This window comes from Eleutherodactylus coqui, chromosome 2 (genome assembly GCF_035609145.1).
Source record: "Eleutherodactylus coqui strain aEleCoq1 chromosome 2, aEleCoq1.hap1, whole genome shotgun sequence".
Lineage (NCBI taxonomy): Eukaryota > Metazoa > Chordata > Amphibia > Anura > Eleutherodactylidae > Eleutherodactylus > Eleutherodactylus coqui.
The window spans coordinates 41,238,142-41,253,867 of NC_089838.1; the positions used below are offsets into that span (position 1 = coordinate 41,238,142).

At 38.7% G+C, this 15,726-nt stretch overlaps 2 protein-coding genes across 24 annotated transcripts in view; both read right to left on the bottom strand.

The window, feature by feature from the left end:
• LOC136611242 (protocadherin gamma-A4-like) overlaps positions 1-15,726 on the bottom strand; it is a 292,538-nt gene that overhangs the window by 55,210 nt on the left and 221,602 nt on the right. The window lies entirely within an intron of this gene.
• LOC136613139 (protocadherin gamma-B1-like) lies at positions 5,319-8,001 on the bottom strand. The gene is made up of 2 exons (XM_066593995.1): positions 5,473-8,001; positions 5,319-5,369 (listed from the first exon to the last, which is right to left on the bottom strand). The coding sequence occupies exons 1-2, from the start codon at positions 7,906-7,908 to the stop codon at positions 5,319-5,321; spliced, it is 2,487 nt and encodes an 828-aa protein (XP_066450092.1). The 5' UTR covers positions 7,909-8,001.

Consider the following 15,726-nt stretch of genomic DNA (forward strand, 5'->3'; position numbering starts at 1 on the left):
TTTGTAACCCCATAAAGAAGGTGAAATTAATCCTTCTTGATCAGTCTTATACCCGGCACATCCTAGTGTGAAATGCTGTGTATTTCTTCTTGCAGTTGAACACTGTCTGCATCATGGAGGAGATTCTGGATTTAGAGAATATTTTCCTTATTGGTGAACAGCGGCGCTCTGAGGCGTATATGGGGAACTACAGCATTACTAACAAGTTTATTGCAATTTTTTTTACATATGTCTGCAAGGAGTAAATTTATTATGTAAAGGATTTTATAGTAGAAGAATTTAATTTTTTAAGTATGTTCTTCAAATCCTATATATTATTATTTATATGCAAAGTATAGATAATGTTTTATATAGTAAAATAAAAAAATGTAAACTTCAATAGAGTTGAGCATTTCTTGCACTTAGTGCGATCCATTATGGTGAATGATAACCCAGAAGATATTAGTGCTGAATATAGCAAGTTCACTTTTATAATTGAAAATTGTAAAACACCAAACAAGTATTAGTGCAGTAGAGTAAGTGGTACAGAATGATCCTAAAGTTCTCCATACATATTACGGAAAAGTAATATCTGTCTGGCATGATTTAGTAAATCCTGCATTGAGCAGGGGGTTGGACCCCATGTCCCTGGAGGTCCCTTCCAACTCTACCATTCTATGATTCTATGAAGTATTATCTACAAATATCTGAAGGGCTGTCACAGTGAAGAGGCATCATCCCCATTCTCATTTGCACAAGGAAAGACTAGAAGCAATGGGATGAAACTGAAAGGGAGGAGACATAGATTAGATATTAGAAAAAACTTTCTGACACTGAGAGTGATCAATGAATGGAACAGGTTACCACGGGAGGTGGTGAGTTCTTTTTCAATGGATGTTTTCAAACAGAAGCTGGACAGACATCTGTTTGGAATGATTTAGTTAATCCTGCATTAAGACAGGGGTTGGACACGATAACCGTGCCGGTCCCTTCCAACTCTACCATTCTATGATTCTATATGTGAATGAAATGACCATGTGGAGTCTCTAAGGGTAGAGATACATAGAGAGAAAAACAATAATAAAATCCTCATAGGGGTTTTCTATAGACCACCAAATATAACAGAGACCACCAAAAATCTATTACTAAGATCAACAGATGAAGCAGAAAATCAAAATGAGATAATTATTATGGGAGACTTTAACTATCTGGATATAAACTAGGAAGCTGAAACCTGCGGATCTCAAAAAGGTATTAAGTTTCTTTCAATAACTAAAGAACTACAGGGCCCAGTTAGAGGGACAGTCATTTTGTACTAAATATTAACAAAGAAACCTGAGAGAATAACAAAGGTGCAGGTCAGGGGGCACCTGGGAAATAGTGACAATACAATAATAAATTTCCGCTTGTCTTCTAATAGGGAGTTTTATCAGGAAGCTACAAAAATACGAGACTTTAGGAAGACAAAGCTCAATGAGCTTTAGAGATGCCCTAAAATCCTCATAGGGTTTTCTATAGACCACCAAATATAACAGAGACCACCAAAAATCTATTACTAAGATCAATAGATGAAGCAGAAAATCAAAATGACATAATTATTATGGGAGACTTTAACTATCTGGATATAAACTAGGAAGCTGAAACCTGCGGATCTCATAAAGGTAACAGGTTTCTGTCAATAACTAAAGATTTACACAACATGTACAGGGCCCAATTAGAGGGACGGCCACTTTGTACTTTGTATTAACAAACAAACCTAAGAAAATAACAAAGGTGCAAGGGATTTGAAACATAAACTTTTTAAATTTTCTTCTGCTTTCACAACTTTTTACAAATTTTTTTACAATATCCCTGTTATGCATTAGATAAAGGTGATCATGTGACCGCATACAGCAGTTTCCGGTGACATCTTTCTGCTCTCGGCTAATCATACTAGCCAGGAGCAGGGTGATTTTAAATTTCTCTTGCCTCCTGGCCTTCTGCGCGTGCGTGTGACATATGACATCTGGCGCACATGTGCAGACGCCGGCGTCAGGTCTGGAAGACCAGAACGCCGCGGGCCATCGTGGAGTCAGTTTTCCTCACGGATCCAATCTCACAGAGCTAAATCTTTAACTTTTTAAAACTTTCTATTTAGTTTAATGCAATCACTGTTATCCATTGGTCGCATATTGCAGACCCCATGACAGCTCCAGCATGTTGGCTACTTCGCATCCCCAGCCCACGGGGCTTTAATCCTCAGAGGGAGTGTGTTTTTATGCCTGTGGGGGTTAAAGCCCATTTAGCTAGGACATAAAAAGACTATAGGGCAGTCTCTAAGAGTTTAAAGGAGGTCCAGTGACACATGACAAGAATATTGTTATTTCCCTTTACAAGTCACTGGTAAGATCACACATGGTGTATTATGTACAGTTTTGAAAACTGGTACTCAAGAAGGACATATCAGAGCGTGATCTGGTTCAAAGATGGGAAACTTTATTAATTAATGTAATGAGTGGATTATAATAACCAGAAATTGGGTTATTTTGTTTAGAAAACAAAGACAGAGTTGGGGCAACCTAGTAACTATGTTTAACCCTTTGCAATCCAATTTTGGATTCAGGGTTTCCTAGGGGTCTTTCTCTTTATGCCATTTTACAATGGCACCATCTGCTGGCTAGAGCCAGTACTGCGGTATGTGACATGCCAGGGAGGTCCCTCAACAATAGAGTAGCCAATAATATACAGTAAGAATACCCTGCAGACGTCTTCTGACATCAGTGCTGTACAGGCTTCATACAAAATGTCTTCAGACGTCAGACAGTGAATTGGAAAGAGTTAAGTATATCAGGGGTCAAAACAGGGATATCTCCCATGAATTATACCAAGGACTGTGACTATAAAAAGGGGGCATCCTCTAAGTCTAAAGGAAAGAAGACTTCTACACCAAGAATAAGGGGCTTCTTTAACGTAAGAGCAATGAATCTATTGAACCCTCTGCCTGACATTGTGGCAATGGTGAACTCACTAAAAGAATTCAACAGAGGCCTGGATGCCTTTGTTGAGTGCAAAAATACTACATGTTATAGTCAATATTACATACTATTGCCAGACTTGGAGTTGGTAAGAAATAGTTTTCACTAAAATGTGAAAAAATTAGTTCCTAGCTCATTGTTTTGTTTTTTTTGCCCTCCTCTGGGTCAACATTGCATGATTATAGACTGAACTGGATGGACACAAGTCTTTTTTGAGCCTAACATACTGTATTACTACTATTACTAAATTATGATTTGATTATATGCACTGGTTTGTGTGAAGCACTGAATATGATAAACACACCTTAGTAGCTCCTTCAGGCGAACAATTACTAAAATTAATTTCTGCCATCAGGTAATAGAGTAGTCCAGAAATTGGAGAAATGTATGCTTTGAGATACTAGTGCTAATGATGGACTGGCAGCCTGCCAGGCACACAATGGGGTTGCCTCTGAATCTGTGTTACCACTCACAAGATTCATCCTCACGCACAATTATTTCTCCTTTGGCAAAGACATATTCCTTCAACTCCCCAGCCTATCATGGACAGTGAAATGGCACTGCAATATGCTAATCTTTTCATGGCAAAACTGGAGAGTGACTTTCTAGCCTCCTGCTCCAGCAAACCTTTGGCCTACTTCCGCTACATAATCATAATCATCTGGACCAACACCGAACAAGAACTAATAAAATTCCATGAGAAATTCGATACATTCCACTCCACCATAAACCTGACATTAAACTACTCGTATAGTGAAATCAACTTTTTGGACACCAGCATATAAATTTCAAGCAACTTAATACAGACATCCCTATGCCAAAAACCGATTGATCAGCGCACATACTTCAGATGGGACAGTTTCCATCCTAAACACATCAAAAAATCCATTGTTTACAGCCACGCTATCAGATATAACCAGATCTGATCCAACCCAACAGAGAGAAAGGGAACATTATTACCATCTTAAAAGGACATTTTAAAATCAGGGCTACCAGGTGTAGGTACTAAGGAAAACCGCAAAGAAACTCCATCATACCCTACACAAGGATGTCCATATGAAAACCATATTCCCAGACCCTCCCCTTCTGTGTTACAGGCAAGCTCCAAATTTGAGGAACTTTATAATCAGGAGTGCATTGCTCTCTGACACACAGCAGGACTATAAGATCCCAGGGACATTCACATGTTCCACGTCCAATATTATGTACCTGATCCGGTGCAGTAGATATCCTGTTGTCCGGTTCTGGCCATTTTTGTAGGAGAAACAGGACAAAAACTGAAAGCGGGGATGAGGTGCTCAATTTCAAATGACAAAGCCAGAAAAGTATTTGGGAGTACAAATTTATAACAACCTTTGACAATTTCAACAGAGGCCTAAATTCTTCAAGAGGATTCATGTGTGACTGGGAAGCATGAGAAATATATAGCAGAGACCATAAAACTTTCACATCTGTATCAGTGGACTATTTAAGTATTTATTTATTTCTCTCCTCATCCTATTCTGGTATATATGTATATTTTTTGCAAATGAATGACATCCATGTCTGTGCCTTGTCATAACTATGTGGTGTATATATTCTTGCATCTTCGAATTTATTTCATTATGCCCGAGGAAGAACCCTGAGTAGGTTTGAAAGCTTGCTATAACATCATGCATTTTTGTTAGCCATTAAAGGGTATCATATCTACAAGATTACTTGGTTTGTCTTCCTGAGAAAAATCACATTTCGCAGAAATGACATATACAGGCTTCATGATAAATTTATTAAAATATATATTTTATTCAATTTATCTATTGTATATTGGGAGCACATTTTGAAACAGACTTCGTTCAAGACCAGAATATCATGCAAAAAAACATCCGGGTAGAGTGCCAGGTATAAACATTGGTCTGTTTTCCCCACCCAAAATTTTATTCATATGGGTTATGATTTCTCTAGGATTACTATGTGCAATAAAAGGAAGAACCAAGTTATTTTCTGTAACTTACAACTGCTGCTACACCTGTTCCCGGCTTTAGTGGTGTCATGGTGATGCCACTGAGTTCCGTATAGCCTACTACTACTGAACTTGAACATATAATAAAAGCCAAAATTAGGCAATACAAGCTCTTTGTATTGGTCGGTTAAAGCGGGTCTGTGAGCACACTATATAGTATAGTTCATTGAGAAAACTCAACCATGCACAGCTTCCTCCCGAGTCAGAAGTCATTGAGAGCCTGTATATAGTATATACAGGCAGATACACAGTAACTCAATAGTAAGTGGAATGAAGGGAGGCAGGGAAAGCTATAAGCCAAACAGTACAATACATTTCAGTATCATTTAGTCTAGTAGGATCTTTTCTTGATAATCAGGTGGCAGATCAGCTTTAAACTGTATTAAAATTATACATAGAAATAGATATTGGCATTTACCACCTCACCATTCTATTTCATCCAATTTACAAAATAACTCTTTAAAAATGCCAGAAACATACCTGAGAAGTCAGATTTTCTATAGGTGGACTGCTCTTTAAAGTTCCATTTGAAATCCCTGAGTCATCAGCATCTATTAGACTATCCACAGGAACATTGTGTTGAGGTTTAAGAAATGCAAATTCCTGCTCACTTGGGTCCAGAGTTACACAGACATCATATGAATATGGCAGAGGTAATGTTCCCGTGTTGAACTGTGAAATAAATCTGGGATCAACCGGAGGATATAGACTTGTACTCAGGGATCCAAATGGAGTAGAGGATTTGGACTCTTTGTATTTGGAGACAACTGCAATAACCACAGTCAACATAAAGAGGAAGGAAATCAATGCCAAGGCTATTACCAAGTAGAATTGTAGGTTGGACTGAGATTCTTCTTTCCTGGGTTGACTGTTCAGCTCAGGGAGAACCTGATGAAAATGGTCAGCAATCACCATGCTTATAGCGACTGAAGCTGAGCGGGATGGAGTCCCATTATCTTTCACTAGAACCACAATTCCATGTTTCATGATGTCTTTTTCTTGAAATACACGTGATGTCCTGATCTCACCTGTGTGTTGGTCAATGGTGAAAACTGATTGGTCTGAAGATTGTAAAAAGTAAGACAACCAGGCATTGTGTCCAGAGTCAGCGTCCACTGCCACTACTTTAGATACTAAAGAGCCTTTGTCAGAGGTCCATGGAACCATCTCAAATGTTGTATCAACCTCTGGTGATGGGTACAGAATGACTGGAGAATTATCATTCTGGTCTACTATGCAAATTCTCAGTGTTGTGCTGCTGTTCAGAGATGGAGATCCATTGTCTCTGGCATTGATTTGGATATTAAATTCTTTATGCTTCTCATAATCAAATGATCGTTGAGCATAGATGACCCCAGTTACTGGATTCATGGAGATGTAGGAAGACAGGGGATCTTCTTCCTTACTTTTGCTAGGTATAGAATAAGTTACTTTAGAATTGTCTTCATTGTCTATATCTGTTGCTTGAATACTAAATATTGAAGCTCCTGGTAAATTATTTTCTGGTATAAATGCAGTGTAAATCAATTTATCAAACACCGGTGCATTGTCATTAACGTCTGATATTTCCAGTTGAATAAATTTTCTAGAAGTCATTTCTGGAGAACCTTTGTCTGAGGCTTGGATTGTAATGTTGTATGATGATACTTGTTCTCTATCTAGAATATTTTTAGTAACAATCTTATGAAAATTTCCTGTTGATGATATTAGTTCAAATGGTAAATCACCTTTTATTATACATTGAACCTCCCCATTTTCTCCTGAGTCAGGATCATGAACTTTAATCAGGGCCACCACAGTTCCAGGGGCCGAATCCTCAGGAATAAAATCTGATGATGAGGTTATGGATATCTCAGGAGCATTGTCATTTTCATCTATGATCTCTATTAAGACTTTAGCATGGGCAGCTAGACCGCCTCCGTCTTTGGCTTGCACAGAAATTTCATAATATTTTGTTGCTTCATAATCTAAGCGTCGCCTTGTTCTAAGTTCTCCATTTTGAGAATTGATAGTAAAAGCCATAAGAATTTCACTTGCTGTTGTACTAATAGAGTAAGTGATTTTTGCATTGATGCCTTCATCTTCATCACTTGCACTGACCTGCAGAATTGTTGAATTCACTGGTATATTTTCCCTAACACTTACTTTATATACATCCTGGATAAATACTGGAGCATTGTCATTAAAGTCAGTGACAATAATATTAATTAAGGCAGTGCCTGTCTGTACAGGATTGCCACCATCAGAAGCTGTTAGAATGAGCTCATGCTTGTTCTGTGTCTCTCGGTCTAGAGGCTTCTCTAGTATAAGCTCTGGAAATACACTGCCATCAGTGCTGACCTTCTCTCCAAGAGCAAAATACGGGTTTGCACTGAGTTTATAGCTTATTAGAGAATTAATGCCAACATCCAAATCTTCTGCATTTTGTAAAACAAACCTTCTTCCTGGGGAGGATGCTTCACCCATTTCTATTCCAATTGTGTGAAGAATAAATGTAGGAGGATTGTCATTTATATCCTGAATATCAATCTTAACACTGAAGACATTTAGAGGATTTTCCACCACAGCATCAAATGTAAGGACACAATCAGCTGCAGCTCTACACAATGTCTCCCTGTCTATCCTATCAGCAATATATAGGTTTCCATTATCCAGATTTATACTGAAATATTTCTCAGAGACTCCAGACACAATACGGAATTTCCTTCTGGAGAGATCCTTAACATCTAACTGCAGATCCTTTGCTAAATCACCAACAATAGACCCTTTTCTTAATTCTTCATTAATAGAATAGTGAATCTGACCAGAGACTGAATGACACAGCCAGGAAAATAAGAAGGGGAATATTACTTGCCATCTGAGTCCTTGCATTGATTGTCCTTCCTGCAGTTGTAATCCAGCCATCCTTCTTCTCATCAGAATTATAATTGTAAAATCCTGATTTTTATTCTGAAATTATTATTTTAATCCCATAGAAAGTGAAATTAATCCTTCTTGATCAGTCCTATATCCTGTACATCCCAGTGTGAAATGCTGTGTATTTCTTCATGCAGTTGAACACTGTCTGCATCATGGAGGAGATTCTGGATTTGCAGAATATTTTCATTATTGGTGAACAGCGGCGCTCTGAGGCGTATATGGGGAACTACAGCATTACTAACAAGTTCATTGCTTACCAGTATTTTTTGTACATTTGTCTGCAATGAGTAAATATTTTATGTAAGGGACTTTATAGTAGAAGGATTTGATTTTCTAACTATGTTCTTCAAATCCCTTATATTATTTATATGCAAAGTATTGATAATGGTTTATATAGCAAAATACAAAAATGTAAACTTTAATAGAGTTTAATATTTCTTGTATTTAGTGAGATCCATTACGGTGAACCTAGAAGATATTTGTGCCAGATGTAGCAAGTTCACTTTTAGAATTAAAAATTGGAACACAACAAGCAAGTATTAGTGCAGCAGAGTAGGTGGTAATGAACAATCCTAAAGCTCTCCATACATATTGCGGAAAAGTAATTGGCTCCTGCTGATGTGTAAGGGGGGATCCCATGTTTCCCCTATCAGATGACATTAGAAAAAAGAAGTGGGGCCTGCTGAATTTAAATACGCAATTTACTTTCTTCGGCGTGGTGATGAAACACGTCCAGAGGTGTCTGCCAATGGCTTTACCCACTTTGCCCATGGAAAACAAGTGAACACTAAGCCATGTCCATGTATTTGGGGGATTCAGGAGAAATTGCTGTTGGCAAAATAGGCAACAGCTATTTAAGGTGTATGGACACTCTTAAATTGGCTTAATTCTTACCTTGCTATTGTTTAAACTAGGGTCTGTGGAGAAGTGCAACCAGAGAAATAGATGGGAAGATAGTGTAGACAGTGATCTGGAACTAAGTAATGAGAATGGGGGTGGAGCTGTTAGTACAGTTAGAAAAGGGAGAAAAGTTAGTAGGAATTCACTAATTACAAAAAATCACTAAAAGCCTCTAAACTGTATGTTGACTAATGCTCAAAGTCTGACCAATATGATTGACAAACTGGAAGTAATAATGTCTGCGGAAAACTATGCCATAGTGGGAATAACAGATACGAAAACTGATAGTTAACTTACAGGGTTACAGTCTGTTTATAAGAGTCAGAAACCAGATAGAAACAAGAAAGGGGGAGGAGTTTGTCTTCATGTAAAATCTTGTTTAAAGCACACGTTATGGGAAAATCAAATTTGCCGACAAAGCTATCTAACACTAGAGTAGAGAGAGAGAGAGGACACACAAAGATCTAGAAAAGCTTGAACAGTGGGTGGCAACTAATAGAATGGTATTTAACAAGGAGAAATGCAAAGTACTACATCTGGGCAAGAAAAATGAAAGGAAAAACACTTTCGGAATAGCATGAATTGTGCTAAGCAGCACATTTGAAAAAGATTTGGGTATACTAATAGATCATAGACTGAACATGAGTCAACAATGTGATACAGCCGCAAAAAAGACAAACACAATTCTGGGATATATTAGGAGAAGCATAGGGTCTAGATCATGTGAGGCAATTATCCCCCTCTACTCAATACCTAATTAGTCAGACCTGATCTGGAATACTGTGTCCAGTTCTGGGCACTCTGATTTAAAAAACACATACACAAACTGGAGCAAGTTTAGAGAAGAATTACCAAGATGGTAAGCAGTCTGCAAATCATGTCCTATGAGGAATGGTTAAAGGATCTGGGAATGCTTAGCTTGCAAAAAAGATAGCTGAGAGGAGACTTAATAGCTGTCTAGAAATATCTGAAGGGATGTTACAGTGCAGAGGGATCAGCACTATTCTCATTTGCACAAAGAAAAACTAGAAGCAATGGGATGAAACTAAAAGGGGGGAGACACAGATTAGATATTAGAAAACAAAAATTCTGACAGTAAAAGTGATCAATGAGTGGAACAGGTTGCCAAGTGGGGTGGTGAGTTCTTTTTCATTAGACGTTTTCAAACAGATGCTGGACAGACATCTGTCTAGGATGATTTAGTGAATCCTGCATTGACCGTAAAGGCCCCTTCCAACTCTACCATTATATGATTCTATAATTCTATAAGTGAAGGTGATGACCATGTAGAGTCTCTGAAGGTGGAGATACATAGAAGGAAAAACAATAATAAAATCCTCATAGGGGTTTTCTATAGACCACCAAATATAGCAGAAACCACCAAAAATCTATTACTAAGGTCAATAGATGAAGCAGCAATCACAGTGAGGTAATTATTATGGGAGATTTTAACTATCCAGATATAAACTAGGAAACTGAAACCTTCTAACAGGTTTTTGTTAAAATCTACAGATTTACCTAACCTGTAAAGGGCCCAATTAGAGGGACGGCCAGTTTGTACTTAATATTAACAAAGAAACTCGAGATAATAACAAAGGTGCAGGGGAAATGAAACTTAAACTTTTGAAACTTTTTTTTCTGCTTTTACATTTTTAAAAATATTTTTACATGATCCCAGTTATCCATTAGATAAAGGTAATCGTGTAACCGCATAGAGCGGTTCTCGGTGACATCTCTTTGCTTTCGGCTAATAATACTAGCTGGGAGCCGGGTGATTTTAAATTTCTTGGGCCTCTGCTTAGGATAGGGGTGAGTACTCTAAGTTCCCCTTATGGATCCAATCTCAAGGAGCTGAATCTTCAACTTTTTTAAACTTCATATTTACTTCAATGCTACTGTCGTTATCCATTGGATAACGGTGATCGCATGACCAAGGGTCGCATATCGCAGCCCCCATGACAGCTCCAGGTTGTTGGCTACCTCTGGCAGGGAGCTGTTATGTCCCGAGCCCACAGGGTTTTCACAGCCCTGGGGATTAAAGCCCACTTAGCTAGGACATAAAAAGACTATGGGGTAGTCACTAAGGGGTTAAAAGAGGTCATGGGGCACATGACAAGAATATTGTTATTTCTCTTTAAAAGTCACTGGTAAGACCATACATGGAGTATTATGTATAGTTTTGGACACTGGTACTTAAGAAGGACATTACGGAGCGTGATCTAGTTTAAAGATGGGAAATTAAATTAATAAATGGAATGAGTGGACTACATTACCCATAATTGGGGTTATTTTGTTTAGATAAAAAGACAGCATTGGGGCAACCTAATAACTATGTATAAGTATATCAGGGGTCAATACAGGGATATTTCCAATGAATTATACCAAGTACTGTGACTGTAACAAGGGGGCATCCTCTACGTCTAGAGGAAAGAAGGTTTCTACACCAACATGAAGGGGTTTCTTTAACGAAAGAGCAGTGAATCTATGGAACCCTATGTCTGACATTGTGGCAATGGCGAACTCACTAATATAATTCAATGGAGGCCCGGTTGCCTTTCTTGAGTTCAACAATATTACATGTTATTGTCAATATTACATACTATTACCAGACTTGGAGTTGGTAAGAAATTTTTTCCCTAAAATGTGGAAAATTGGCTCCTAGCTTATTGGGTTTTTTTGCCTTCTTCTGGATCAATATTGCAGGATTATAGACTGAACTGGATGCACACGTCTTTTTTCAGCCTAACATACTGTGTTACTACAATTGTTAAATTATGATTTGATTATATGCACTGGTTTGTGTGAAGCACTGAATATAATAAACACACCTTAGTAGCTCCTCCAGGAGAACAATTACTGAAATTAATTTCTGCCTTTCGGTAATACAATAGTCCAGAAATTGAAGAAATGTATGCTTTGAGATACCAGTGCTAATGATGGACTGACGCCTGCCAGGCACACAATGGGGTTGCCTCTGAATCCGTGTTACAACTCACGAGATAATAATAATGATCTTTATTTATAAAGTGCTAACATATTCTGCAGCTCATAACCATCATATTTGTCCTCACAGACAATTATTTTTCCTTTGGCAAAGAGAGATTTCTGCAACTCACCAGCCTATCATGGGCAGTGAAATGGCACTGCAATATGCTAACCTTTTCAATGCAAAACTGGAGAGTGACTTTCTGGCCTCATTGACGTCATAATCATCTGGACCAACACGGAACAAGAAGCAGCAGCACATGTGAAAAAGACTTGGGTATACTAATAGATCATAGACTGAACATGAGTTAACAACTCTAGTCTAGTCTAGATCACGTGAGGTAATAATCCCCCTCTACTCTTCCTTAGGCCGCCTGCACACGGGCGGAAATCCAGCGGCAGGATTTCCCGCGGGATTTCCGCCGCTCAAAGCCTGCATAGGAGTGCACATGAAAGAGCCAGGGCCGCCGGGCGCGGGTGAGTATGCGCTGCTCCCTGCAGGCGCTGGGGTCGGGTCCCGCGGCGAGAATTCTCGCCGCCGGATCCGACCCGCTCGTCTGCAGGCGGCCTTAGTCAGACTTTATTTGCAATGCTGTGTCCACTTCTGGGCACCCCACTTTTAAAAAGACATAAACAAACTGGAGCAAGTTTAGAAAAGAGTTACCAAGATCGTGAGCAGTCAGCAAATGATGGCCTATTAGGAACGGTTAAAGGATCTGTGAATGTTTAGCTTGCAAAAAAGAATTCTGAGAGCAAACTTAATAGCTGTCTGCAAATATCTGAAGGGCTGTCACAGTGCAGAGGGATCAGCCCTATTCTCATTTGCACAATGGGATGAAACTGAAATAGAGGAGATACAAATAACAAATTAGAAATAACTTTCTGACAGTGAGGGTGATCAATGAGTGGAACAGGTTACCATGGGAGGTGGTGAATTCTCCTTCAATGGAATGTGTTCAAACAAAGGCTGGACAAATATCTGCCTGGGATGATTTAGTGAATCCTGCAATGAGCAGGGGGTTGGACCAGATGAACCTGGGGGTCCCTTCCAATTCTACCATTCTATGATTCTATGAAAAACTAATAAAATTCCACAAGAGATTCAATGCAGTTCACTCTACCATAAACCTGATAATAAGCTACTCGTATACTGAAATCAAGTTTTTGGACACCACCGTAAAAATTGCAAACAACTCAATACAGACACCCCTATACCAAAAACATTAATACTATCTTAAAAGGACATTTTTAAATCAGGGCTACCAGTTACAGGTACTAAGGAAAACACAAATATGACCGTCTGGAAACCATATTCCCGGATTCTCTCCTTCTGTGTTAAAACCCATATACACCAGCAGATAATCGCTCAAAATTCGCTCAAACGACAGTTTGAGTGACAGCTTTGAGCAATCATTTTGCACAAAATATTAAGAAGCTACTCAGCTACTTAAGTACCAATTAAGTGTGCAAATGATGCCTTCACTGAATGCAGTTAATAGCCCGAGGTTATTATCTGCGCTCAGATTCTTGGTTCTCCAAGGGGAAACAGTGCTATCAGCACTTCCCGTGGAGACCTTTTGCTAAGAGTGAACAACGATTTTTAGGTTAGCTTGAATTTAACAATCAGCTAACAGTGCCCGAAAAGCGCACAATGCGCGCACGTTTACACGCACCGTTTATCGCTAAAACGATTGCCGATTAGCAATTTTTTAACGATCATTGGCTGGTGTAAATGGGCCTTTACTGGCAACCTCCAAATTTGAGGAACTTTATAATTAAGAGTGCACTGTCCTCTGATACGCAAAAAGAAACTTATTCTCGCAAGGTAAGGAGCTGTAAGACCTGCTCACATGAATGAATCACAGACAGGATACAAATCCCCAACACACAGCAGGACTATAAGATCCCAGGGACATTCACATGTTCCACGTCTGATATTGTGTACCTGATCTGGTTCAGTAGATATCCTGTTTTCCTGTTGCGGCCCTTTATGTTGGAGAAACAGGACAAAAACTGAAAGCGAGGATGAAGCCCTTTATTTCAAATCACAAAGCCATAAAAGAATTTGGGAGTACAAATTTCTAACAACTTTTGACACTTTCAACAGAGGCCTAAATTCTTCAAGGGGATTCATGTGTGACTGGGAAGTACAATAAATCTAGAGCAGAGATAACACTCTGGCCTGGTGACCCTCTAACACTAATTCAGAGACCATAAAACGTTCACATTTTTATCAGGGGACTGTTTAAAAGTGCAAATTAATCCCATCCATGTCTATGCCTTGTCATATGTATGTGTGTATATACATGCCTCTTCAAATCCATTATGCCTGAGGAAGAACCCTAAGTAGAGTCGAAAGCTCGCTATTACATCATAAATTTTTGTTAGCCATTAATAGGTATCATATCTACAAGATTACTTGGTTTCTATTGCTGAGAACGATCACATTTTACACAAATAACAGATGCAGGCTTCATGATACTTTTATTAAAATACATGTTTTTCTATTGTATATTGGGAGCACATTTTGCAACAGACTTCACTCGAGACCAAAATAACATGCAAAGAAACATCCGGGTAGAGTGCCAAGTATAAACATTGGTCTGTTTTCCCCACCCAAAATTTTATTCGTATGGGTTACGATTTCTCTAGGCTTACTATATGCAATAAAAGGATAAACCACGTTATTTTCAGTAACTTACAGCTGCTGCTACACCCAGGTTCTAAAGATGCTTCAGTGGTGTCATGATGATGCCGCTGAGTGTCTTGTAGCCCATTAATGCTAAACTTGAGCATATAATAAAAGCCAAAATTAAGTGATGGCAACTTTTAGTATTGTGCAATTAAGATGGGTCTGTGAGCACACTATGCTGCCTTGTTTAATTTCAGCATACTACTTCTACAGGTCCTCTATCCTATAAGCCCAAATAACACCAAACAATATTGAGCAGTTTGTAGCTATCAAAATAAAGTTCATTAAGGGAACTCAACCATGCACAGCTTCCTTCTCAATCAGAAATAATTGAGAGCCTGTATACAGTATATACAGGCAGATACACAGTAACTCACTAGTGAGTGGAATGAGGGGAGGCAGGGAAGGCTATAAGTCAAACAGCACAATACATTTTAGTATCATTTAGTCTAGTAGGATCTTGATAATCAGGTGGCAGATCTGCTTTATTATACATAGAAATAGACATTGTCATTTACCACCTCACTAGTCTGTTTTATCCAATATACAAAATAACACTTCAAAAATGCCAGAAACATACCTGAGAAGTCAGATTCTCTATAGGTGGACTGCTCTTTAAAGTTCCATTTGAAATCCCTGAGTCATCAGCATCTATTAGACTATCCACAGGAACATTGTGTTGAGGTTTAAGAAATGCAAATTCCTGCTCACTTGGGTCCAGAGTTACACAAACATCATATGAATATGGCAGAGGTAATGTTCCACTGTTGAATTGTGAAATAAATCTTGGATCAATCGGAGGATATAGACTTGTACTCAGGGATCCAAATGAGGTAAAAGATTTTGATTCTTTGTATTTGGAGACAACTGCAATAATCACAGTCAATATAAAGAGGAAGGAAATCAATGCCAAGGCTATTACCAAGTAGAATTGTATGTTGGACTGAGATTCTTCTTTGCTGGACTGATTGCTCAGATCAGGAAGGGCCTGATGAAAGTAATCAGCAATCACCATGTTTATAGCGACTGAAGCTGAGCAGGATGGAGTCCCATTGTCTTTTACTAGAACCACAATTCCATGTTTCATGATGTCTTTTTCTTGAAATACACGTGATGTCCTGATCTCCCCCGTGTGCTGGTCAATGGTGAAGAGTGATGGTTCTGAAGATTGTAAAAAATAAGACAACCAGGCATTGTGTCCAGAGTCAGCGTCCACTGCCACCACTTTAGATACTAAG

What these genes read in the sequence shown, in the direction of transcription:
- LOC136613139 (XM_066593995.1), bottom strand. Translation starts at nt 7,908, where the DNA reads ATGAGAAGAAGGATGGCTGGATTACAACTGCAGGAAGGACAATCAATG. An exon ending in TAGAAAATCTGACTTCTCAG is followed by an intron (nt 5,370 to 5,472) that starts GTATGTTTCTGG and finishes ATTTTAATACAG; the next exon opens with TTTAAAGCTGATCTGCCACC.